The sequence below is a fragment of the Hyperolius riggenbachi genome, chromosome 3 (genome assembly GCF_040937935.1).
Source record: "Hyperolius riggenbachi isolate aHypRig1 chromosome 3, aHypRig1.pri, whole genome shotgun sequence".
Classification (NCBI taxonomy): domain Eukaryota; kingdom Metazoa; phylum Chordata; class Amphibia; order Anura; family Hyperoliidae; genus Hyperolius; species Hyperolius riggenbachi.
The window spans coordinates 62,848,256-62,872,268 of NC_090648.1; the positions used below are offsets into that span (position 1 = coordinate 62,848,256).

Sequence of the window (24,013 nt, forward strand, 5' to 3'; positions counted from 1 at the left end):
CAAAGCAGACATGGGATGGAGGGTGAGGCTAAACCCTTTGTGATTGTGCTGAGAGTTGGCCATTAAGTAGTGCAGAGAGCTTCCTTAGACAGTAATAGTGCTCATTTGCCAACATAATCCACCGTAGCCAATTATCATCTCTACTGAGACTGGTGAGGCTGGATAGGGCCCAATAGAGGCCCTGAACACAAGGATCATTTCTTGGTATGGCCAATAAGGTGATTTCATTCCCTTAATCACTTTAGGCAATAAAGTGTTACACAGTTATGGTCATTTCTGATAAGATTTCTTAATCATGTCTGGGTTTTCCAACCCAGCAATTAGCAAGTGTATACATGTGCAACAAGAACGCTTTGACGGTGACATTTCAATGCACCATATCACAGATGGAGACAGTTCTTGTTTCCGTCATACCTCCTTTTAGCTTGTCATTGTCAGTGGTATAGCACTGCAAATGGTTAGAGCCTTATGAGTCCTGTACATAGGTGAGTAATTTGCTCTCAGAGTAGTAGTATCTGCGTTCTCATGCTGTCTTCTCTGGGTCCTTTCAGCGGCTCCTTCGAATGGACCTTCCTGTGGCTGATGATAACACGGTGCATTTCAACTCCACCCTCATGGCTCTTATACGAACTGCTTTAGATATCAAAATTGCCAAAGGTAAGATGACAGTGGTTTCAGGTAAGTCAGGGGAGAGGTGTGGGGGAGAGGACTGGCCAGACACAATGGGTGGGCACTTCTACGCTGCTAAAATGTTTTCTCATTTCCTGTTCTGGTCACAGGAGTAGGAAGTGAGAGGACGTTGCCACGGATCTAGCAATCCACTTTAAAACGCACGCTAAATCAACCCTGTTTGGTCTAGACTGTTTTTTATCTTTTGCATTTTTGTTAGCATGGTCCAAGCATGATCTATACCAAACCAGGTGCTTTTGTGGTAGAGAGAAAGTTTTCCTCCAAAACAGCATGGGTTTTACCAAGCGGTTATTGTTTTAATTTACTAAGGTTTTTATAATAATAAGACATGATGCCAAAACCCAAGATCGAAACAGGGACTTTTAGATCTTCAGTCTAACACTCTGCCAAGCTGAGCTATTTTCGGCTGTGTCAAGCAGTTATTGTTATTGTGTATTTATACGGTGCTGAAATCATAGAGTTCCATATAAAATGTTTTAATGCCACCCACACACACCCACCTCTTTAAGGCTCTAGAGTACCAGAAAGCATAGAATTTGTTATGGCTTCTATGACATTTCAAACACTACTTTTCTTATCTATGTCTGTTGAAAAGGTTTTGAGGCAGGTTGTGGTAGTGATCTCCTGAAAGGAAGTGGTAAGTAAGACACATGGATGTTAGCTCAGGCCTGTGAATCAGAAGGACGGCATTCTGACATTCCTCTAGATCTGTATCTTGCCTTACTTCTGAAAAGACATTTCTAAAAATTGCAACTAGAGATGCAAAAAATGTACGTTTCTTCGATGTTCACCCAGTTACACACGCAACCAGCAGTTTACATCGCCGTGATGACAAAGGAGAAGCATTTGAGCTTTCTTGCCATTTGAGTAAATCCCAACTGGCTGAAAAATGAAACGAAGAAACTATATTAATGTCCCGTAGTTACGATTGGGTTTGTTTACCGGTGTTATACAGAATGTATCAAATGCTTTTCTCTCCGTTGTGCGTTTCAGGTGGTGCCGACAAGCAGCAAATGGACAATGAGCTCAGAAAGGAGATGATGGCCATATGGCCACATCTGTCTCAGAAAACCCTTGACCTCCTGGTGACGCCACATAAATGTAAGGGAAATGGTAAAGACATCTGCTGTTCTCGTCATTCTAATGCTCTCCCAATGACATAAGATTTCCAGTTTACCACTCAGATACAAGTTTCCATCTCCAAATGACGTAGTAACGCACCCAGCAACATGCCTCCATTCTGCGGCCATCTCCTGCTCACTTGAATTATTGTGACTGAAAGCCAGCTGTAGTGATGTAAGGTCATACATCTCAGCCGTGCCCACGGTATAGCATTATATATACTCAATGAGATAGACTTGGGGACATCAGACTCGAAGAAGGATTTGGGAATACTGGGTGATAATAATGAAAAACACGAGATGTTGGTGTACTACAGACTGTGTATAAATCTTTGGTGAGGTCCCATCTGGAATAGGTAATACGGTTTTGGGAACCGCATGACGGGGAAGACTGTGGAGTTTTTGAGCATGCACAAATACGGGCTAAAGTTCTCACTTATGAAGAAAGATTGGACAAACTGGACTTTATTAAACTTGTAAAAGAGACAACTTAAAGGTTGAGTTCAGTGTGTAACGTCCAGTGAATTGGTGATGGTTATGTCTAGGAGATTTCATGGAGAAGCAAGTGATACGTTTGGTCAGGTGATAGATATGTAAGTCTCTGATTTGGCAGTCAGATCATGTGCTCAAGCAGGATGTGATGACAACAAATCAGAGCTTTGCAAATCTATCAGCTGATCAAACATATCACATGCTTCTCCATGAGTTCTCCTAGATATGAACATCGCTGCCAGTAATACACAATAGAGAAACACACAAGGCAGGAATTATACTCCCTCTGCACTCCCTTAGTCACCCTCTTCCATGAGAAGCCACCTATGACCCCATAGGAAGCAGCTTCTCTCTACTGTGCGCAGCAGTCGCCCACCTACATATACATCACCCCCTCCATGTGCACCATTCCCCCAAGGGAAGTTGTTAGCCTGTGTATTGACAGTAGTAGTGTTTTAGTAGCTGGTTTTCAAAGTGTTGCATTTCTGCCGATCCTTACTTTGTTTTTATTTTTATTTCTGCCTCCTTAGCCACCGACCTCACTGTTGGAAAGATTTACGCTGCCATGATGATTATGGAGTATTACAGACAGAGCAAAGCTAAGCGACTGCAAGCGCTACAGGAAGAACAGGTAACAAACACTAACTTCAGTCAAAACTTTATTTTTTTTTTACTCTGGAGAGCATGGGAAAGGTTAATTTTTTTTTATTATTTATATGGCATTGTCATCTTCTGTAGTGCTTGAGTCTTCCTTTAAGCCCCATACAAACGCTCAACAGCAGTCTTTTATGCAGCACAGTTATCAAACAACTTTTGTTGTAAAACAAGTTGAAACAACCAAAAAAAAGTTGCTTGCTATTGTTCACACAACTGATGAGACGTCAATCCAACAGTCTTATCAGTTGTTTGAACAATAGCAAGCAACTTTATTGGGGAAGAAACCCATGCAAAATTGGAGAGAACTCTGCCGATGAAGCAGGCAATTTGGGAGCCTGTTAGTGGGAGAAGGTTGGGCGCCCATCGAAAATATTGGTAAAAGTGTGAATTTTAAAACAGCAGACACCAAAATTTCACCTTTTTAAAGGTCTTTTCTATGGGCTCCTATGAGGTGCCCGCTATTTGTAGCTTTTTGCACGCAGGAATTGCGGCAGGGGGACAGTTAAGGTTAGAGGTCCGTGGGAATGGTTTTAAGGTTAGTCGTGAATGATGGAGTTGGTTAAGGTTAGGCGTGGGGGGGGGGGGGGGGGAATTTAGGGTTAGGCATCGGTAGGGGTGTGGTTAAGGTTAGGCATAGGTAGAGGGAGAGTTCTGTGTGAGAATAGGTATTATCATAAATATACCGATATTCTACTTGCTGAAACTAGGTGCCCAAATTTCTTGGAGCCTCTTGTTCATGCACGCCTCTGCAGATAGTGTCCTGGTCTGGGGTCAACCTGGGGACCCAGCAGTGCAAGGCAAGAGTGCTATCTACTTTACCCTGCCACCCACTAACATTATCCAGATTATTGCTGCTGTTTACTCAGCTCTGAAGTATTTGATCGAAACGGTAGAATACCGCTACGGGGAAGCCAGGAAAACAACGGGGAGAGGGGATGCTCTATGGGACCAAGAACCTCTCTCTCCTTAGATGAGTATCTGACTTTTTTTATTTAAAAACAGGTTCCCATTCACTTTAAGCAGTGTCTGGAAGCAGGAAAATAAATGACACCAGCTCCTTCCTGCACATGTTTTTTGTGAACAGTGACTTTTTTTTTTTTTTTTTTACAAATTTGCTAATTGGCTGCACTTGCGTTGGGGAAAGGGAGGAGGAGGGGCCCCCCAAAATCCCCTGGGCCGTGATTGTTACACCCGTGTGTATGTTTTGGGGATGTGTGAGAACACCAGAGTGCCCAGACACGGGGAGAACACATAAACTCCATGCAGATAGGGTCCTGGCTGGGATTCTAGCACTGCAAGATGGGAGTGCTATCCAGTAATGCGCTACACCTAATGCTGCCCGTAATGTTGTAATAATGTTGGGAAACACTGGTATAGGATGTACTGTAGCCTGTGATGTGACCCACAGTCTTCTTTTACCAGAACCGAACTCCGCTCATGTTCCAGAGGATGGAGCCTCCATCACCCACGCAGGATGGACCAATGGGACTAAATACTCTGATGTCATCTCAGCGGGAGCCAGGAGGGGACATGTGAGTGACATCTCTAGCGCTGTTATACTAAATAAATGACATAGCTCAGAAGGCAGCCTGCACACCAGCCATATCTCCAGTAGGAAGTATTACATGCATCTGTAGAAGGTAACAGAGCAGATAGGGGAATTTCTAGCCAAGTCTTGGATTAAGTGAAATGGATTACAATCTTTGTCAGTGTTTTATTGCTTTCTGTGTCCCCAGTGCATAGATTGTCCTCTTGATTTGCTGGATGTTATGTTTTTTTTAAAATAAAGGCTACTAGGAGCTCATAAGTTACCAGGCAACTGATTGACAAAGCAGCTGTATAACTGATTGGCACGTAGCAGCTAAAAGCCTCACACATGCTAGATTAGGGCAGGGGCAAACCCAGGATTTTCAAAGGGGAGGGGGATTCCTGAAAGGCCTCCCTCAGCCATGCACAATACGGTATAATAATATGGTAGGACATCATGCTGGGTACACATAATGCAATTTCCCGTCTGACCGACTATGCGATCAATCAGGAGCAGTTTGGATACAGATAATAATGAGGACAGCCAACATTGCTAATTAAAGGGAAAGTGAAGCATTCACACAGCAGGGCACAGGGCTGTGCTCATATCTGGCTCAGTGCTCTGTCATGTTCCCCAAAGCTGCTCCATACTCTGTACACACACTGCTGCTCTATGCTCTGTACACATGCTGCTGCTCCATGCTCTGTACACATGCTGCTGCTCCATGCTCTGTACACACGCTGCTGCTCTATGCTCTGTACACACACTGCTGCTCCATGCTCTGTACACACGCTGCTACTCCATGGTCTGTACACACGCTGCTACTCCATGGTCTGTACACACACTGCTGCTCCATGCTCTCTACACACACTGCTGCTCCATGCTCTCTACACACACTGCTGCTTCATGCTCTGTACACACGCTGCTGCTCCATGCTCCATACACATGCTGCTGCTCCATGCTCCATACACATGCTGCTTCTCCATGCTCTGTACACACGCTGCTGCTCCATGCTCCATACACACGCTGCTGCTCCATGCTCTGTACACACGCTGCTGCTCCATGGTCTGTACACACGCTGCTACTCCATGGTCTGTACACACGCTGCTACTCCATGGTCTGTACACACACTGCTGCTTCATGCTCTCTACACACACTGCTGCTCCATGCTCTGTACACACTGCTGCTTCATGCTCTGTACACATGCTGCTGCTCCATGCTCCATACACATGCTACTGCTCCATGCTCTGTACACACACTGCTGCTCCTTGCTCTATACACACGCTGCTGCTCCATGTTCCATACACACGCTGCTGCTCCATGCTCTGTACACACACTGCTGCTCCTTGCTCTATACACACGCTGCTGCTCCATACTCCATACACATGCTGCTGCTCCATGCTCTGTACACACGCTGCTGCTCCATGCTCTGTACACACGCTGCTTCTACGTCCAAAGTCAACTGTAGCTGGGAAAGAAAGGGGACAGTGCTGTGAGCTGCAGGATGTCTTGCGATATTCTGTTGTCTCAACTTGTGCCTGTGCCCAGACACTGCACCGGCCTGGTCTGAGGGGGGATTCTGGGCAGCTGTAATCTCCCCTTGCGTTTGCCTATGCAGGATCCAACTCCAGTCCTGAAGGGCTGAGGTCCTCACACATTTTTTGGCACATTTTTCAGTCCATCCCAAAGACTTCATGGATATGGCCCTCGAGAACTGGAGATGGACAGCCGTGCACTAGTTGAAACTCGACTGACATGACTTATAATCACCGCCTCTGCCAAGGATCTAGTTTGAATTTTATGCCTTGGTGGAGCTACTCGGCCAAGTGCTGGCGAGAGTATTGTTCTCCTCATTCACACCGCCCCACCGCGTGATGCTGTATAGAGTACATTTAACCACTTCACCACTGAGGGGTTTTACCCCCTGAGCACCAGAGCAATTTTCACCTTTCAGCACTCCTTCCATTCATTCGTCTATAACTTTATCATTACTTATCACAATTAAATGAACTATATCTTGGTTTTTTTGCCACCAATTAGGCTTTCTTTAGGTTGGACATTATGCCAAGAATTATTTTATTCTAAATGTGTTTTAATGGGAAAAAAGGAAAAAAATGTGGGGAAAAAAATCTTTATTTTTCAGTTTTCGGCCATTATAGTTTTTTTAATAATGCATGCTACTGTAATTAAAGGGACTCCGAGCAGTGCAGAAACTATGGAAAGATGCATACCATTTTGAAGCTCTCTTTCTCCTCTTTCCAACGACACATAAACCACCGCCCTACGCCTTTTAGTTTTCGTTATTTTCGCGATCGAAATCGTGTTTGCCGCCAGTTCGATCGCGAAAATAGCGAAAACTAAAAGACGTAGGGCGGCGGTTTATATATTGTTGGAAAGAGGAGAAAGAGAGCTTCAAAATGGTATGCATCTTTCAATAGTTTCTGCACTGCTCGGAGTCCCTTTATAATCCATGAAATGTATTTGTCCATTTGTCCCGGTTATTACACCGTTTAAATTATGTCCCTATCACATTGTATGGCACCAATATTTTATTTGAAAATAAAGGTGCATTTTTTTCAGTTTTGCGTCCATCCCTAATTACAAGCCCATAGTTTATAAAGTAACAGTGTTATACCCTCTTGATATAAATGTTTTGAGAGTTCAGTCCCTAAGGTAACTATTTATGTTTTTTTGTTTTTTTTATTGTAATTTTTTTTTTTATTACAAAAAAAAAAAATGGTAACAATTGGGGAGTGTAGGAGTTAATGAGTTAATTTATAACGTAAAATAATGTATTTGTATATGAAAAATTCTTATGACTGTAGTTTTACTAGTTGGCCACAAGATGGCTACAGTAATTTTTTGTAAATGCATCCTGCAAGCGTAGGAAGTACGCTTGCAGGAAGTTCAGGGAGGCTGGGAAACTTTTTTTTTCACAATGATCGCGCTGCTTCTCATAGAAGCAGCCAATTATTACTGGGAGGCAGAGATCAACGAACGGGAATGGTTTTTCCCATTCATTGATCTCCGGGCAAGCAGGCGGCGGTGTGCACGAGCGCGGAAGCGCAGGAAGTAAGGGAGAAGTGACATCTGGGCTAGCCAGCACACTTGCGGTTCTAAGGAGCCAGGATATCTATGCCTATTGGCTCCTGTGAGGTAAATCCGGGCCGTAGTACAGCAGTGCCTCCGTCCATTCCATATGTACTATTTATGTACAGTTGCAGCTCTTTCATGTACAGCTTTTTTGGACAGCAGCACCCCTCTTCGATATCTTGCTCCCCATTTACATCCTCTTTTTCAATTTGTATTCACCTCTTCCATGTCCATCTGCCCTCTTCGGCTTCAGCCACCCAAGGCCATGACCTTTGTGGCATTCCCAGAAATATGGCCCTGATGTATACAATAATTCTTATGAAATAATGGCAGTGTGCATTTATTTTTAGAATCATCATAAAACATCCACTTCTAAAGGAAAAAAAAACTGACTTACACAAGCTAATCTATTTATAGTATATTTATACAAAAAGGCTGGCACCACAAAAATACCAATCAATTGAAAAATGCAGTGACCAATGAAATTGCCCAGAAAAGAGTGGACCTGATGGAGGAACAGGTAAAGGTAGAGGTACATACAGTACCAAATATGGTCCACTCTTTTCTGGGCAATTTCATTGGTCACTGCATTTTTCAATTGATTGGTTGATGCAGTGATGTGTCACTATATAAGCTTGCATTTCAGTTGTTTTTAGTTACCGTAGGCTGATGTGGCTTGCCAGCCTTTTTGTACAAATGCTTACGGATCTTACTGGTACTGAGATCCTTGGCTTGGGCACACAACAGTTCCTCTTTTTAAATGAGTGCTCCTCCATCTTCCATTGGACTATATAGTATATTCATAGTGCGTTGTCTGTACATGTAATCTATGATGTGTGGTGTTCCAGGACCATCCCTGAGGGTGGAATGAAGGAGAGCCAGTCCTGGATGACACAGAGAGCACAGCAGATGTTCCAGAAGACAGGAACCTGGAGTCCAGAGAGGGCCAGAGAGCAGGAGAACACCAACAGCTGGCCTGACTCACAGGTAAGTCACATGCTATAAACTGCTGCAAAGTGCATAATCCTTGTACTCATTGTCAGCTCAGGTGTAATGACTGGAATTGTCTGTGTAGGAAAGGGTTGCATTATCCCTATTACCGGTATTGCATAAACATCCCCTTCCATGTCAGAGGTATCAGTTATGTAACAGTAGATTGGTTACTGCTCATGGTATGACCCGTGTGGTATTCCCAGGGAAAAAAAACCTTTACCACCATCACATTCATTTCTTAGTGTGGAGCAACAAGAGGGCAGCTCAGTTGTGTGGCCTAACTACCTAAAATTTGCCACATCCCTTTGTTCCTCAATTCTTCTCTTCTGTCTTCTCTGTTCCTCACTTCCTTTCTGCTGTATTCTCTGGTCCTCACTTCCTTTCTGCTGTCTTCTCTGGTCCTCACTTCCTTTCTGCTGTCTTCTCTGGTCCTCACTTCCTTTCTGCTGTCTTCTCTGGTCCTCACTTCCTTTCTGCTGTCTTCTCTGGTCCTCACTTCCTTTCTGCTGTATTCTCTGGTCCTCACTTCCTTTCTGCTGTCTTCTCTGGTCCTCACTTCCTTTCTGCTGTCTTCTCTGGTCCTCACTTCCTTTCTGCTGTATTCTCTGGTTCTCACTTCCTTTCTGCTGACTTCTCTGGTCCTCACTTCTTTTCTGCTTTCTTCTCTGGTCCTCACTTCCTTTCTGCTGTATTCTCTAGTCCTCACTTCCTTTCTGCTGTATTCTCTGGTTCTCACTTCCTTTCTGCTGTATTCTCTGGTTCTCACTTCCTTTCTGCTGACTTCTCTGGTCCTCACTTCCTTTCTGCTGTATTCTCTGGTCCTCACTTCCTTTCTGCTGTATTCTCTGGTTCTCACTTCCTTTCTGCTGTATTCTCTGGTTCTCACTTCCTTTCTGCTGACTTCTCTTGTCCTCACTTCCTTTCTGCTTTCTTCTCTGGTCCTCACTTACTTTCTGCTGTATTCTCTGGTCCTCACTTCCTTTCTGCTGTATTCTCTGGTTCTCACTTCCTTTCTGCTGTATTCTCTGGTTCTCACTTCCTTTCTGCTGACTTCTCTGGTCCTCACTTCCTTTCTGCTTTTCTTCTCTGGTCCTCACTTCCTTTCTGCTGTATTCTCTGGTTCTCACTTCCTTTCTGCTGTATTCTCTGGTTCTCACTTCCTTTCTGCTTTCTTCTCTGGTCCTCACTTCCTTTCTGCTGTATTCTCTGGTTCTCACTTCCTTTCTGCTGTATTCTCTGGTCCTCACTTCCTTTCTGCTGTCTTCTCTGGTCCTCACTTCCTTTCTGCTGTATTCTCTGGTTCTCACTTCCTTTCTGCTGTATTCTCTGGTTCTCACTTCCTTTCTGCTGTTTTCTCTGGTTCCCACTTCCTTTCTGCTGACTTCTCTGGTTCTCACTTCCTTTCTGCTGTATTCTCTGGTTCTCACTTCCTTTCTGCTGTATTCTCTGGTTCTCACTTCCTTTCTGCTGACTTCTCTGGTCCTCACTTCCTTTCTGCTTTCTTCTCTGGTCCTCACTTCCTTTCTGCTTTCTTCTCTGGTCCTCACTTCCTTTCTGCTGTATTCTCTGGTTCTCACTTCCTTTCTGCTGTCTTCTCTGGTTCTCACTTCCTTTCTGCTGTATTCTCTGGTTCTCACTTCCTTTCTGCTGACTTCTCTGGTCCTCACTTCCTTTCTGCTTTCTTCTCTGGTCCTCACTTCCTTTCTGCTGTATTTTCTGGTTCTCACTTCCTTTCTGCTGTATTCTCTGGTTCTCACTTCCTTTCTGCTGTATTCTCTGGTTCTCACTTCCTTTCTGCTGTATTCTCTGGTTCTCACTTCCTTTCTGCTGACTTCTCTGGTCCTCACTTCCTTTCTGCTTTCTTCTCTGGTCCTCACTTCCTTTCTGCTGTATTCTCTGGTTCTCACTTCCTTTTCTGCTGACTTCTCTGGTCCTCACTTCCTTTCTGCTTTCTTCTCTGGTCCTCACTTCCTTTCTGCTGTCTTCTCTGGTTCTCACTTCCTTTCTGCTGACTTCTCTGGTCCTCACTTCCTTTCTGCTGTCTTCTCTGGTCCTCACTTCCTTTCTGCTGTATTCTCTGGTCCTCACTTCCTTTCTGCTGTCTTCTCTGGTCCTCACTTCCTTTCTGCTGTATTCTCTGGTCCTCACTTCCTTTCTGCTGTCTTCTCTGGTCCTCACTTCCTTTCTGCTGTATTCTCTGGTCCTCACTTCCTTTCTGCTGTCTTCTCTGGTCCTCACTTCCTTTCTGCTGTATTCTCTGTTCCTCACATTTTTAAGCTGCCCCTACTATTCCCCACTTACATTCTTCTGTGCCCTACTTGGCTCACTTTCTGTTGTCTCCTTTATTCTTCACTTCCGCTGTCTCTTCTGTTGCTCACATTTTTCCTACTGTCTTCTTTTTTCCTTTGGTTAATTTCTGCTGCCCTCTCTATTCCTCACTTCCTGTCTGCTGCCTCCTCTATTCCTCACTTCCTGTCTGCTGTTCCCTCAATTCCTTATTTCATGTTGGCTGTCCCTTCTAATCCTCACTCCCTGTCTGCTGCCTCCTCTATTCCTCACTTCCTGTCTGCTGCCTCCTCTATTCCTCACTTCCTGTCTGCTGCCCTCTCTATTCCTCACTTCCGGTCTACTGTCCCCTCTATTCCTCACTTTCTGTCTGCTGCCTCCTCTATTCCTCATTTCCTGTCTGCTATCCCCTCTATTCCTCACCTCCTGTCTTCTGCCTCCTCTATTCCTCACTTCCTATCTGCAGACCCCTCTATTCCCCGCTTCCTGTCTGCTGCCTCCTCTATTCCTCACATCCTGTCAGCTGTCCCCTCTCTACCTCATTTCATGTGGGCTGTCCCCTCTAATCCTCACTTCCTGTCTGCTGTCCCCTATATTCCCCCCTTCCTGTCTGCTGCCCCCTCTAATCCTCACTTCCTGTCTGCTGCCTCCTCTATTCCTCACTTCCGGTCTACTGTCCCCTCTATTCCTCACTTTCTGTCTGCTGCCTCCTCTATTCCTCATTTCCTGTCTGCTATCCCCTCTATTCCTCACCTCCTGTCTTCTGCCTCCTCTATTCCTCACTTCCTATCTGCAGACCCCTCTATTCCCCGCTTCCTGTCTGCTGCCTCCTCTATTCCTCACATCCTGTCAGCTGTCCCCTCTCTACCTCATTTCATGTGGGCTGTCCCCTCTAATCCTCACTTCCTGTCTGCTATCCCCTCTATTCCTCACCTCCTGTCTTCTGCCTCCTCTATTCCTCACTTCCTATCTACAGACCCCTCTATTCCCCGCTTCCTGTCTGCTGCCTCCTCTATTCCTCACTTCCTGTCTGCTGTCCCCTCTCTTCCTCATTTCATGTGGGCTGTCCCCTCTAATCCTCACTTCCTGTCTGCTGCCACCTCTATTCCTCACTTCCTGTCTGCTGCCCCCTATATTCCTCCCCTCCTGTCTGCTGCCCCCTCTATTCCTCACTTCCTGTCTGCTGCCCCCTCTATTTCTCCTTTCTACTGCTGATATAATAACCTTACATGCTATAATGATGTAGAGAGATAGAGGTCAGAGGCAGCAAAGTGGTTAGAATGGGCCCTGGGGACATGAGCCATGGGGAGGGAATATATGAATGTTATATTAAAGATAATAATTCTGCCTCTGTTGACAGTTGGTGGAGATGACAGAGATGGGGCGAGATGGCTACTCTGACAGTGAGCAGTATCTTGTCATTGAAGGACATGGGAGAGCCGCCTCAATGCCACGTTTACCGGCCGACAACCAGGTAAGTCATTCCCAATTATATTAGGAAAAAATAACCATTACACTACCAGTTAGATTTAAAAGGTATACCATTCTCACTGAGGCCCATATGCAATTCTCTTTTTCACTTGAGTTTTCTCCTACTTGAAATTTTCAAACTTGTCAATAAAATGCCTTTCAAACCACCAACAAGCAAACAAATACTCCAAATATTTTTATAGTACTTTTTTCAACTACTTATTGGTACTTTTTCCATTGCAAAGTGCTAAAAAGTTGTTATAAACCGAAGATGAAAAATAATCTCCTAGGAGAAAACTCAGGTGAAAGTGAATTGCATATGGGCCTTAGTGTGAAGTTCTCGCCTTAATGGCTTTTACCAAAATAATTGTATACTAATAAGTAAAAGAACTTCATTGCACTCTTTAGTGAGAGTAATGAGTGGATAAAAAAAAAACGACTTTGTCCTGTAATTAATTTAGTGGATCTGGTCACATGGACAGTGACAACTCAAAAGAAATGACACCAACCTATTTATAGAGCTAGGAACAGGTGATCCTCCAATATCTAAATATGTATCAAATATTTTAGCAAAGATCTTAACCATAATAAATTATGGTTACAAATCCACAAACCCTGATACTTGCCCCGCCCTGACATAAAGCCTAAAGGCACTGATGTAGCAATAGGAAATGCAGAGGTTGCGACCGCACTGGGGCCCTTGGGCCAGAGGGGCTCCGAGGGGCCCTCCCTCAACCACAGTATCAGGTTTATTGGTCCTGTGCTGATAATAATCACTTCTATAGATACTTTGAATAATGGTAATCATTAACACACTGCTCCCCATCCCCTTATTGCACCTCTGACACTGTGGTTGTCCTTGGCAGGTTTTGTGGCACCATATCAATTTTTATGTATAGAGTGCTTGGGGGGCCCTAATGTAAAACTTGCACTGGGGCCCAGAGCTCTTTAGCTATGCCAGTGCCTAAAGGTGCCCATAAATAATCCTAATTCCAGAACAATCGACCGCCCGATTGTTGCTGTCGTTCAGAAACGGCAAACGCTGACTAAATCATTTATAAATGAATATTGTAAAAATAATTTGTTCATTATGTTATGTTGTCTACAGTTTCTCTTTAAAGGAAAACTATTGCAATAAATTGTAAAATTTAAAATACATACATACAAAATGAAGATTTCTCCCAGAGTAATTTATCTTTTTTTCCTATGTTGCTGCTGTCACTAACAGCAGGCAGTAACAGGTCTGACAGGTTTTGGACTAGTCAATCTCCTCATGGGGGATTCTCACGTTTTTTTTTTTTTACAAAGGCAATTACTGAACCGCAGTTGCTCAATCCAACTGCAAAAAACAGTGTACAAATGAATATGGATTCTGGCCAGCATATTTATATACAGTAGATCCTTTTCAGGGAGAGGTTTTGTAAAGAATAAAGGAAATACTGAGAATCTACCATCAGAAGAAGGACTAGTCCAAAACCTGTCAAAACGTCTGCTTTTTACTACTTATGCTGCATACACACTTGAGATAAAAGTCTTTGGAAAAGGCAAGATCACAGACCAATTTTACCCCCCTCCATGTAGTATGAGAGCCATACTTACACAGTCTATTCTATGGAGCTGAACTCTCCATCAGATAAAATCTTTGCAAGATGCTGCACACAGAGATGCCCGTACACATTCAAAAGATCATTATCTGCAAAAGATCTCTTCCTGCAATAGATCCATTCCTGCAAAATGCATTCATAGTCTATGAGATCTGCAGATCCTCATATACACCTTCTTTAACAGACTTCATCTGCATATCTGGCAATCATCTGCAGATCTGAAAATCCATCCTGGTGGATCTGATCTGCAGATGATCTGCAGATGATTGCCTGTTAAACAAGGTGTGTATGATGATCTGCAGATCTCATAGACTATGAATGCATTTTGCAGGAATGGATCTATTGCAGGAAGAGATCTTTTGCAGATAATGATCTTTTGAATGTGTACGGGCATCTTTGTGTGCAGCATCTTGCAAAGATTTTATCCGAAGGGGAGTGCAGCTCCATAGAATAGACTGTGTAGAGTATGGCTCTCATACTACATGGAATGGGGTATAATTGGTCTGTGATCTTGCCTTTTCCAAAGACTTTTATCTCAAGTGTGTATGCAGCATTACTGTAATGTATAGTGCAATTTTCTCTGGGAGAAATGTATATTTATATGTATGTATTTAAAACTTCATTATTTTTTTTTGTGATCGTGGTCCTGCGAGGGGATACAAATGATCAATTTATTCTACAGAAATTCTCCCTGAGAAGGAATTTTGAGGCTTACACAGGAAGCAGACGTGAGACACAGCGACATGATTGTAACCGGCCAATCAGGGAGCTTACAAATCAATCACCTGATAAAATCAGTCACTGGCTTTTCCATGTATTCTGCTCACTACGAATTTCTGTCAAATAAATTCATCATGTCAGTCAGAGGAGTCTTTGTGAATGCCAAAAACACATGTAAAGTTCAGACATGTAAATGGGGTTTAAGTTTGACAGATTTCATACGGTGGTATCTGTAGATGATGTGATCAGATTTGTGTGTTTTTGAGATGTTACATTACATATACATCCCAGAGTTCTAGATATCAGAGTCGGTTTTCAGTGCTGGATTGACGAAGCTTATGAATCACTTTTGCATGAGCTGCATTGAACATATTTGACATATTCGCGAAGCTTTGAAATCACTGCCCATCATATACATGGAGTAATACCCATCATCAAGACATTGATGTACATAAAATAGCATTACATCCCCATGGCTACATATACATCCTCCGAAATATGTAATGCTGGTAAAACAGTATATATAGCTGACTGTAACCTCAGGTCATAAGTGTTTTCAGTCACTATGTTCTTCTCATAAGGGCTTGCATGATTGGCACTGAGCACCCTGCAGTTGTTATGTATTGCAGCCGGATGGCAGCATTCATAATCACACCTGTGTCAGCGTTTAATATGCAGTGTGGTTACCGGACAGCAAAGGAAAGCCTCATGTCATGTTTGAGCGTAGCTGTAGCCTTTTAGGTATATTGTTGGGTATCACACAAATCGGACGCATGCGGCTTCTGGACAAATCGTGCACCACCATAGACTTTAATTTAAAATATTGGCAAGCTGGTGCCAAAAGGGAAAATAGGACACCCAATAATTATCATTTTTTGTGAGGTTCTTCCTCTGTTTTGAAGCCAGAGACAAAGGGAAATTCAGGCATTAGGCGACAGCCAGTAGTTACTGATTCTTTCAGTTTTTTGTGCAGGGAACGGTTAGGGTTAGGCATCAGGAAGGGTGTTTGTGCGAAGGGGGGGGGGGTGATTAGGGTTAGGTGTTGGGAAGGGTGTTTGTGCAGGTGGGACAGTTGGGGTTAGGCATCAGGAAGGTGGTTTGTGCAGGGAGGGGGAAGTTAGGGTTAGGCACTACCAGAGGAGGTCTTAAGGTGGCCACTAATGGTCCAATTTTCTAGCGTAAAATCGTTCGAGCGATCAGAAATTCTGATCGGAAGAAAAATCGTTCACTACACCATCAACGACCAATCTTTGCTATCTATCGATCACGATCGTCTTTACAATTCAAAATTTAGTTCGGCGAAAATTCAGTCGGACGACTTTTTTTTCACTCGTTCATAATCGATCATAACCATTAACGGAGATTATTTACTGGCAATTCGATCACAGCCGACCTAGAATTTCAGATCGATCGAACGATTTTTCGCTAGAAATTGGTCCATTAGTGGCCAGCTTTAGGATTAGACACCACCAAAGGGGTTCTTAGGGTTAGGCACCACCAGGGGAGGTCTTAGGGTTAGACACCACTAAGGGGGGTCCTAGGGTTAGGCACCACCAAGGGAGGTCTTAGGGTTAGACCACACAAAGGGAGTTCTTAGGGTTAGGCACCACCAATGGGGGTCTTAGGGTTAGGCACCACCAAGGGAGGTCTTAGGGTTAGACCACACAAAGGGGGTTCTTAGGGTTAGGCACCACCAATGGGGGTCTTAGGATTAGGCACCACCAGGGGAGGTCTTAGCTTTAGACCACACAAAGGGGGTTCTTAGGGTTAGGCACCACCAAGGGAGGTCTTAGGGTTAGACCACACAAAGGGGGTTCTTAGGGTTAGGCACCACCAAGGGAGGTCTTAGGGTTAGACCACACCAAGGGGTTCTTAGGGTTAGGCACCACCAGGGGAGGTCTTAGGGTTAGACACCACCAAGGGGGGTCTTAGGGTTAGGCACCACCAGGGGATGTCTTAGGGTTAGACACCACCCGGGGGGGGTCTTAGGCTTAGGCATTGGTAGTGGAAGGTTCTGTGCAAGAGTATGGTTAGGTTTAGCTTAGCTATAGTAAGTCGGTAACCATAGCAAATATTTTACTGAGGAAAATTAACACTTTAAATAGTAGAGTATAGGTAAATTTACCAATATATTACTATCGGTACTGTTCCTGCACCTGATTTTCCATGGCGGCCTGGAATTCGCGTACGTATATTGTTGGACTCCTTCTATTCCTTTTGCCAAGTTTTCTTCAGCACCGCACATCGCATATCCCCTACTACTTGACTAACTATAATATATTTTAATACAATTACTTTTCTTCTCCTATTGTTTTAAGAATTCTACAAATAACTTACAAAAATCAGCATCCCCGACCTCTTTAACCTCTATTGACTCATGGAGGCTGGGAATGTCCAATATAGCTGAGCCACTGCTCCTATGGGACTCATTCCCACCTCCAGTGCGCAGGAAAACATGGAAGGAAAAAGCATGGTGGCAGAGGGGGCTTGGTGAAAAATGGAACCTTTTGCCTATCCCCTCCGAGGGGAAAGAGTATAGCGGCACACAAATACGCCTTACCCAATTCCACAAATGGCTCAAGGAAAAAACACTTGGCAAAAGTCGAAACGAGACATTTATGCCATGCTTTTCTCCTGGTGGACTCAAATCATTTCAGAGTTAAAGTCACCGAGGGCACTCTCCACGGGTGACCAGGAGCTTTAGGGAGCCTTGCCCAGAGACTCTTTAGTGAATTACGCACTGCCGGGATTTTAACCCTGGTCAAAGGCTTAAACCCTACTTCAGAGGCAACACCCTTAAAGAGACACTGAAGCTAAAAAAAAATTATGATTTAATGATTTGTATGTGTAGTACAGCTAAGAAATAAAACATTAGGAGCAGAGACATAAGTCTAATATTGTTTCCAGTACAGGAAGACTTAAGAAACTCCAGTTGTTATCTATGTAAAAGGGTCATTGAGCTCCCGACTTTCAAAGTCGCAGAGAGCTCTGTCTTCTAAAGCTTATTATCTCAAGTGTCAGTCATTGTACTTTCTTATTCTCTGCAGATGACAGGTCAAAATTTCGCTAGCCTGCTCTGTACAATCAATTAGCATCTTTTTTTTTAGTTATAAAATAAAACTATATAACTGAAAATTAAAATATGAAAATGTTTTCTTTGCTACTATTACTAATTCTAGTAATTATCGTACTACACATACAATTCATTATATCATAATTTCCACTTCAGTGTCAGCTGCCTGTTTATCTAAAGTCTATTATCATATCCAAGTCCAATAATCTAAGTCCTCTCATCTCAGGGATTTTCATTAAATCTTGATTGGAAACACCCTGACATTGGTCCGAACCCCTACATCTCACCACAACCCGGGCAAAACCATCTTTGAATCTACTCCTGGAGTCCATGGATCTCAACTAACAGGAAATAGCAGTAGAATGTTGTCCCGTAAAAGCAAGTAGTTTTTTTTTATCAGGATGATACCATTTATTGGCTATATAAGAGTAAGCTTTTGGCTTCTTATATATTTACTCTTCGGCTCAAAAGCCAAAAGCTTACTCTTATATAAATGGTATCATTTTGATTCAAAACTTCTAGACTAACAGGAAGTCTTAGTTGCTCAGATTAGAATGTGATTAGTGTTCTAGACATGGCAAGCATGCAGATGAGTTCACCCTAGGAGAGGCAGCTTCCTTCACCACCTTCTAGAAAACTCCTCAGCATGAATGTATTGGCAGCTGTGGCCACTGCCAAACACTCCAGTCCTAGAAACTCTTTAGTGCCACCAACTGGTCGAAGCAGTATCTGCATCTGCTGAGAGACTACTGCCCTCTAGAGGAATAAATGGTGTTTTTCTAAATGGACACTGGGGGAAATGTATCAGTTCCAGAGAGTAGGCTGCACAGCAGTGTATTAAATATAGTACAGTGGATAGCAGCCATGAAGATTGCAAAGCCAGAGATTATTTCCTGCAAATTACTAGTTGCTAAACAATTACAGGAAATTCATGGAAGATCAGCACAAAAGTACTCCCTCTACAGTCTCCAGTTTTTATGAAACATCCCTCTTTCTCTACTCAGGTAAGTATAAGACATGAAAAAGCCCCTAAATACCTTATTTATGCCCATCCTGGATCCTGATGGGAAAGAATGATGAACAGTAATTTGGCCATGCCTCTCCTCCCAGAAAGCTGTGTGGCTTGCACATGGGGACTGCAGTCAAAATGAAAATGTTTTGGGCCTTTTTCATCTCCTGACTTACAGGGTCACTATCTCACAAATAAGTAAAACTTAAAATACACCTGTAATAGTTGTTAATTTTTCCAAAAGTAAAATACACTATAAATTACAATTTCCTTATGTTTCTGTTACTTACAGTAGGCTGTAGAAATGTGACAGATGTGAAAGATTTTAGGCTAATTCATCTCCTCACAGGGGATTCTTAGGAATTCCTTAATTTTTTTAAAGCCCTTTTTGGATGGCAGTGGCACACTCCATCTGCCAGATTAGTGTGCACAGGAGGAGACTGGTTTTTCAGCCCCATCGCAAAAGTCCTTTCCAGGAAGTTACAGAGAAATGTATACAAGCGCTCATAGACCATGCATAAGATACAGATTACAAATATAATATGATTGTAGGTAAACTGAACAAACAAACACCAGTTCATATGAGTGGAGTGCTTCCTTGCAATTTGTGATTAGCGTTAGAGAATAATGTTAGATGGGCTTCAGTGCTCAGTATCAATCTTACCTAACACAAGCTGGTGGCTCACTCTTCAACACATAGAGGGGTGGATCAGACAACAGTGCTCCCCCCCCCCCCCCCCCAATGTAAAAAGACTCACCGGATAATACGGCCGAACGGGCCCGACAGCGCTTCAAGAGTATAGGCCACCCCTCGGCCACACCGGCAACCTCAGCTGGGCACTTGTATATCCAGTACAGTAGGCGTCACCTCTAAAGAAAAAACACTTCACATCGCGTAAAAATATCTTGTGCAAAATAAAATTGAACTCCAAAAGCATCCGTTTGTATACCTCCCGAAAGGGGACATCTAGAAGGTAGGATCACACCATTTTTTATTGAATGCTGTATCTACCATATAGAGTGAATATACCATTTCGTTCTACCGGGCGCCTCCTACCCTTTCCACAAAACTTACCCAAACCCCTAGTCCCAGGGGAAGATCCACATCGGAAAGCCTCCGATAAATGGATTTTTTTGAAGCAGCGACCAAGAACAAAGGCCGAGTGGGGATGGTACTTCCCCACAAGCAAGAACGAGTGGTTGTCTCACCCAGCAACCTACTCTTGTGAGTATAACATCTATTGCACCTACTTAATATTCCCGTGCCAACTAACGTATTGCACCAGATTGGGCTCCCGGACCTCCTGTGCATTTTCTCCCACTACCCCTACTAAGTCTACTGTAAGCATGTCAGCCTGAGTATAGGCTCCAGCCCCAGGAAGTGCTTTTGAAAAGAATTGAAAAAAAAAAAATACCCCATGTGGAGAGATAGGTCAGCCCAAAATCTTTCAGGTCGATTTTACCAACTAGTGTAAGTGACAGCTAGATAGGAAAGTATGAATTTACAGCGCATTTTACAATGGGAAAAATGTACAACTAATACACATGTATTTTACACATTTTTTGATAATTGTGTACCTGTAAGGAAAAAAGTGCTCCAAAGGGGTACTCACCTCAATAGAGGTAAGCCTCATTGGCTTCTTCTTCCTCTACAGCGCTAGCATAGACGGGGATTTTTAGCTGGCCTTTTGAAGTGTTTTGAAGCCAGACTAATACCTACATTGAAATACCTACTCCTCAGCATTTTGGACGTGTTTGACTGGTGGCTGCATGTTTGAAAGCTGTCAGCTGTGAAGACTTTCTGTCTACTAGCTGGCATTAAAGGACAACGGAGGTGACATGTGACATGATGAGATAGACATGTGTATGTACAGTGCCTAGCACACAAATGACTAGGCTGTGTTCCTTTTTCTTCTTTCTCTGTCTGAAAGAGTTAAACATCAGGTATGCAAATGACTAGGTCGGACTATAGCATAACCCTCACTGATAAGTAATTACAGCCATAAAACACTTTCCTGTCAGTAAATGGCTTCTGAGAGCAGGGAAGAGATAAAAAGGGTCAATAATTCATAGATTTGACCCTTTACTACGGACGGCTAAACTGTATGCTTGTTGGACAATTTAGCCTCTCAGGCACTAGTGCCTTTCCACTGCAGTTTCATGCTTTGGTAACACCATGTGTATCATGGTTTACCACATGGTAGTGTTACCTGGCAGTGAAAAAGGGTGGCTTGTCGTGTCTGAGCATGATCATGGCTGTGCTCAGGTGTGAGTCCATATTGGGAGCTGATTTTTTACCGCCATTGCCCAGTGATAGCAAGCGTCCGGCCAGTGCAGCTGACGGGCGGTGAATTCATGGCCTTCATCCTTTAATGGTAAAGGGGCCTTATTCGGGGTAAACACAGGATTTTCAAGGAGGGGAAAGGGGATTCCTGAAATGCCTCTCTCAGCCACGCATGATATAATAATATGGTAGGACATCATGCTGGGTACACACAATGCAATTTCCCATCAGATTGATCTGATGATTTATTTCTGACATGTCCAATCTGCTCCTGAACGACAACGGGATCGATTAAGACCAGTTTGAATACAGATAATAAAGAGGACAGCCGGCATCTGTAATGAAGAAGGAAGTGAAGCCTTCTGCTAGGTCCCGACTTCCTTCTTTACTAGCACACAGCAAGGACACGGCTCATACTTAGCTCTGTGCTCTGTCAAGTTCCCCAGAGCTGCTCTATGTTCTGTACACAAGCTGCTGCCACATCCAAAGTCAATTGTGGCCGGGAAAGAAAGGGGGCGAGCACCACATAGTACAGGCAGCAGCATGGTGCTGTGAGCTTCAGGCATTCTGGGGTCTCAACTTGTGCCTGTCCCCAGTCACTGCACTGGCCCTGGTCTGAAGGGGGATTCTGGGCACCAGTAACCCCCCCCCATACTTGCCTACATATTAATATTGAAATGAATGCAAAACATCACTGAGCAAGTCTTCATAGCATTTGAAATGTACAGGTTGGGGACAGTGTCAATTTGCAGTGGCTCTTGTATGGGGACCTCACTGTGACTGCCCAGCTCTGCCCATCTGCAGTGGCTCTTGTATGGGGACCTCACTGTGACTTCCCAGCTCTGCCCATCTGCAGTGGCTCTTGTATGGGGACCTCACTGTGACTTCCCAGCTCTGCCCATCTGCAGTGGCTCTTGTATGGGGACCTCACTGTGACTGCCCTGCTCTGCCCATCTGCAGTGGCTATTTTACGGGGACCTCACTGTGACTTCCCAGCTCTGCCCATCTGCAATGGCTCTTGTATGGGGACCTCACTGTGACTGCCCAGCTCTGCCCATCTGCAGTGGCTCTTGTATGGGGACCTCACTGTGACTGCCCAGCTCTGCCCATCTGCAGTGGCTCTTGTACTGGGACCTCACTGTGACTGCCCAGCTCTGCCCATCTGCAGTGGCTCTTGTATGGGGACCTCACTGTGACTTCCCAGCTCTGCCCATCTGCAGTGGCTCTTGTACGGGGACCTCACTGTGACTGCCCAACTATGCCCATCTGCAGTGGCTCTTGTACTGGGACCTCACTGTGACTGCCCAGCTCTGCCCATCTGCAGTGGCTCTTGTACTGGGACCTCACTGTGACTGCCCAGCTCTGCCCATCTGCAGTGGCTCTTGTACGGGGACCTCACTGTGACTGTCCAGCTCTGCCCATCTGCAGTGGCTCTTGTATGAGGACCTCACTGTGACTGCCCAGCTCTGCCTATCTGCAGTGGCTCTTGTATGGGGACCTCACTGTGACTGCCCAGCTCTGCCCATCTGCAGTGGCTATTTTACGGAGATCTCATTGGACTTGTTGGATTTTCCTGTTACTGTATTTGGATCACGTTTTGGAATATGCAGAAGAAAAAACACTTTGGGAGGTAGTGAGGTCAGAGAGATTAAGGAAGTCCGTGGCGTTTTTGATAAACAAAATTCCATCATGACAGAAATAGACTTCTCCATTGTGCTGACACTCGTCACGCTTTCCACTTCCATCCCTAAGCATGCCTCACTGCTTTCATCTCTGTTACCGATAGTCGTGTCCAGCCTGTAAACTCGTGTTTGGAGCTGTGTGGAACTTGTACAATTAAGATGTCTTGAGCTGTGTTGATGTAAGACGTCCTCCTCTTGTTGTGGCTGTTATGTTGTCTCATCTCTGTGTAGTCATGTGTCCTCCACACTGGACATGTTGAAATGAAAGTGTTTGGGTCTAACTTGCTGTTAACTTGTGTTCTCTCTTTCTCTGTCTCCCTCTGCTGTTTGTCCTTCTGTCTCTTTCCCTACGATGTCTGTCTGTCTGTCTGTCTGTCTCTCCGTCCTGTGATCTTTTCCCTCCCTCTTGTCTCTTCTCTCCCCTCTGTCTTGTCCCACTGTAGCAGCGAAGGAAAACACGACCAAGAGGGAGTAACCTCAGTGTATGTAACACCTCTTCAACATGCTCTCACGCTCTGTCCTATCTTCTGTCTGTCCATCTATGACTATTGTAAACACACCCCATGTTTTCTCTATCCTCAATGATGCTGTCATTACGTTTTTTTTTCCTGTCTTTCTACTGTCAGTTCGACTCTCGCATAAATAATTGACTGTGATGTCGATTTACCATAGATTGTCAGAGTGACCTAGGCATCATTACACTAGGCCCAGTGGCCCATGCTGCACAAGCACAGAACTTTTAGGTTTCCAAAACAGCTGCAGAACCACTGTTTTCAGAGACAGAAGGGCGTTCCCCTCTATATCTCCCCCGCCGGTACCCCTACGTTCTAGTGGGCAACAGTCGCCAGAAATGTTGCTGCGCTAGTGGCAGTATGATGAGCGATCTGCAGTGTAAAAGGTGACACTGTGTCCCAATTTACACCGAGGATCCCTCTTCATACTGCCCCTAGCGCTGTGGCATTTTTCGGTGTGGGGGGAGGCCACTCCGGAGGTCCCTAAGGGGCCTTGGAGGGTGCTGGGGACTCCAAATTTTGACTGTAGGTGAATAATCGCTGACACTGGCAGCCCCCAAAGCTGAAGCCTCCACTATTTTTTGGGGGGCTTCATCGCTGCTAAAATTATGCACCACCCATCTGTTACATCTCTGCCCCGGAATCTCCGCAGCCATAACCAAGCTTGGTGGCCGGGTAGTGGACCCCCCATGCAACCTTTGTGCCAGGCTTGATGTCTGCAATTCAGCATGGAAGCAGCTCAGGCCAGGGTTCATCTGTCTACCCTTCCAATTTGTGGTCTGTATGTGGCATGGTAGCG

General features: G+C 44.4%; 1 protein-coding gene across 1 annotated transcript in view; it reads left to right on the plus strand.

Moving 5' to 3' along the window:
- Positions 1-24,013, plus strand: part of CACNA1A (calcium voltage-gated channel subunit alpha1 A) — a 313,214-nt gene that overhangs the window by 259,475 nt on the left and 29,726 nt on the right. The window contains exons 37-42 of the mRNA XM_068274204.1: positions 552-657; positions 1,684-1,791; positions 2,834-2,934; positions 4,383-4,492; positions 8,430-8,568; positions 12,221-12,334. Of these exons, the coding sequence (XP_068130305.1) occupies positions 552-657; positions 1,684-1,791; positions 2,834-2,934; positions 4,383-4,492; positions 8,430-8,568; positions 12,221-12,334 (678 nt within the window). The remainder of the gene's footprint in view (positions 1-551; positions 658-1,683; positions 1,792-2,833; positions 2,935-4,382; positions 4,493-8,429; positions 8,569-12,220; positions 12,335-24,013) is intronic.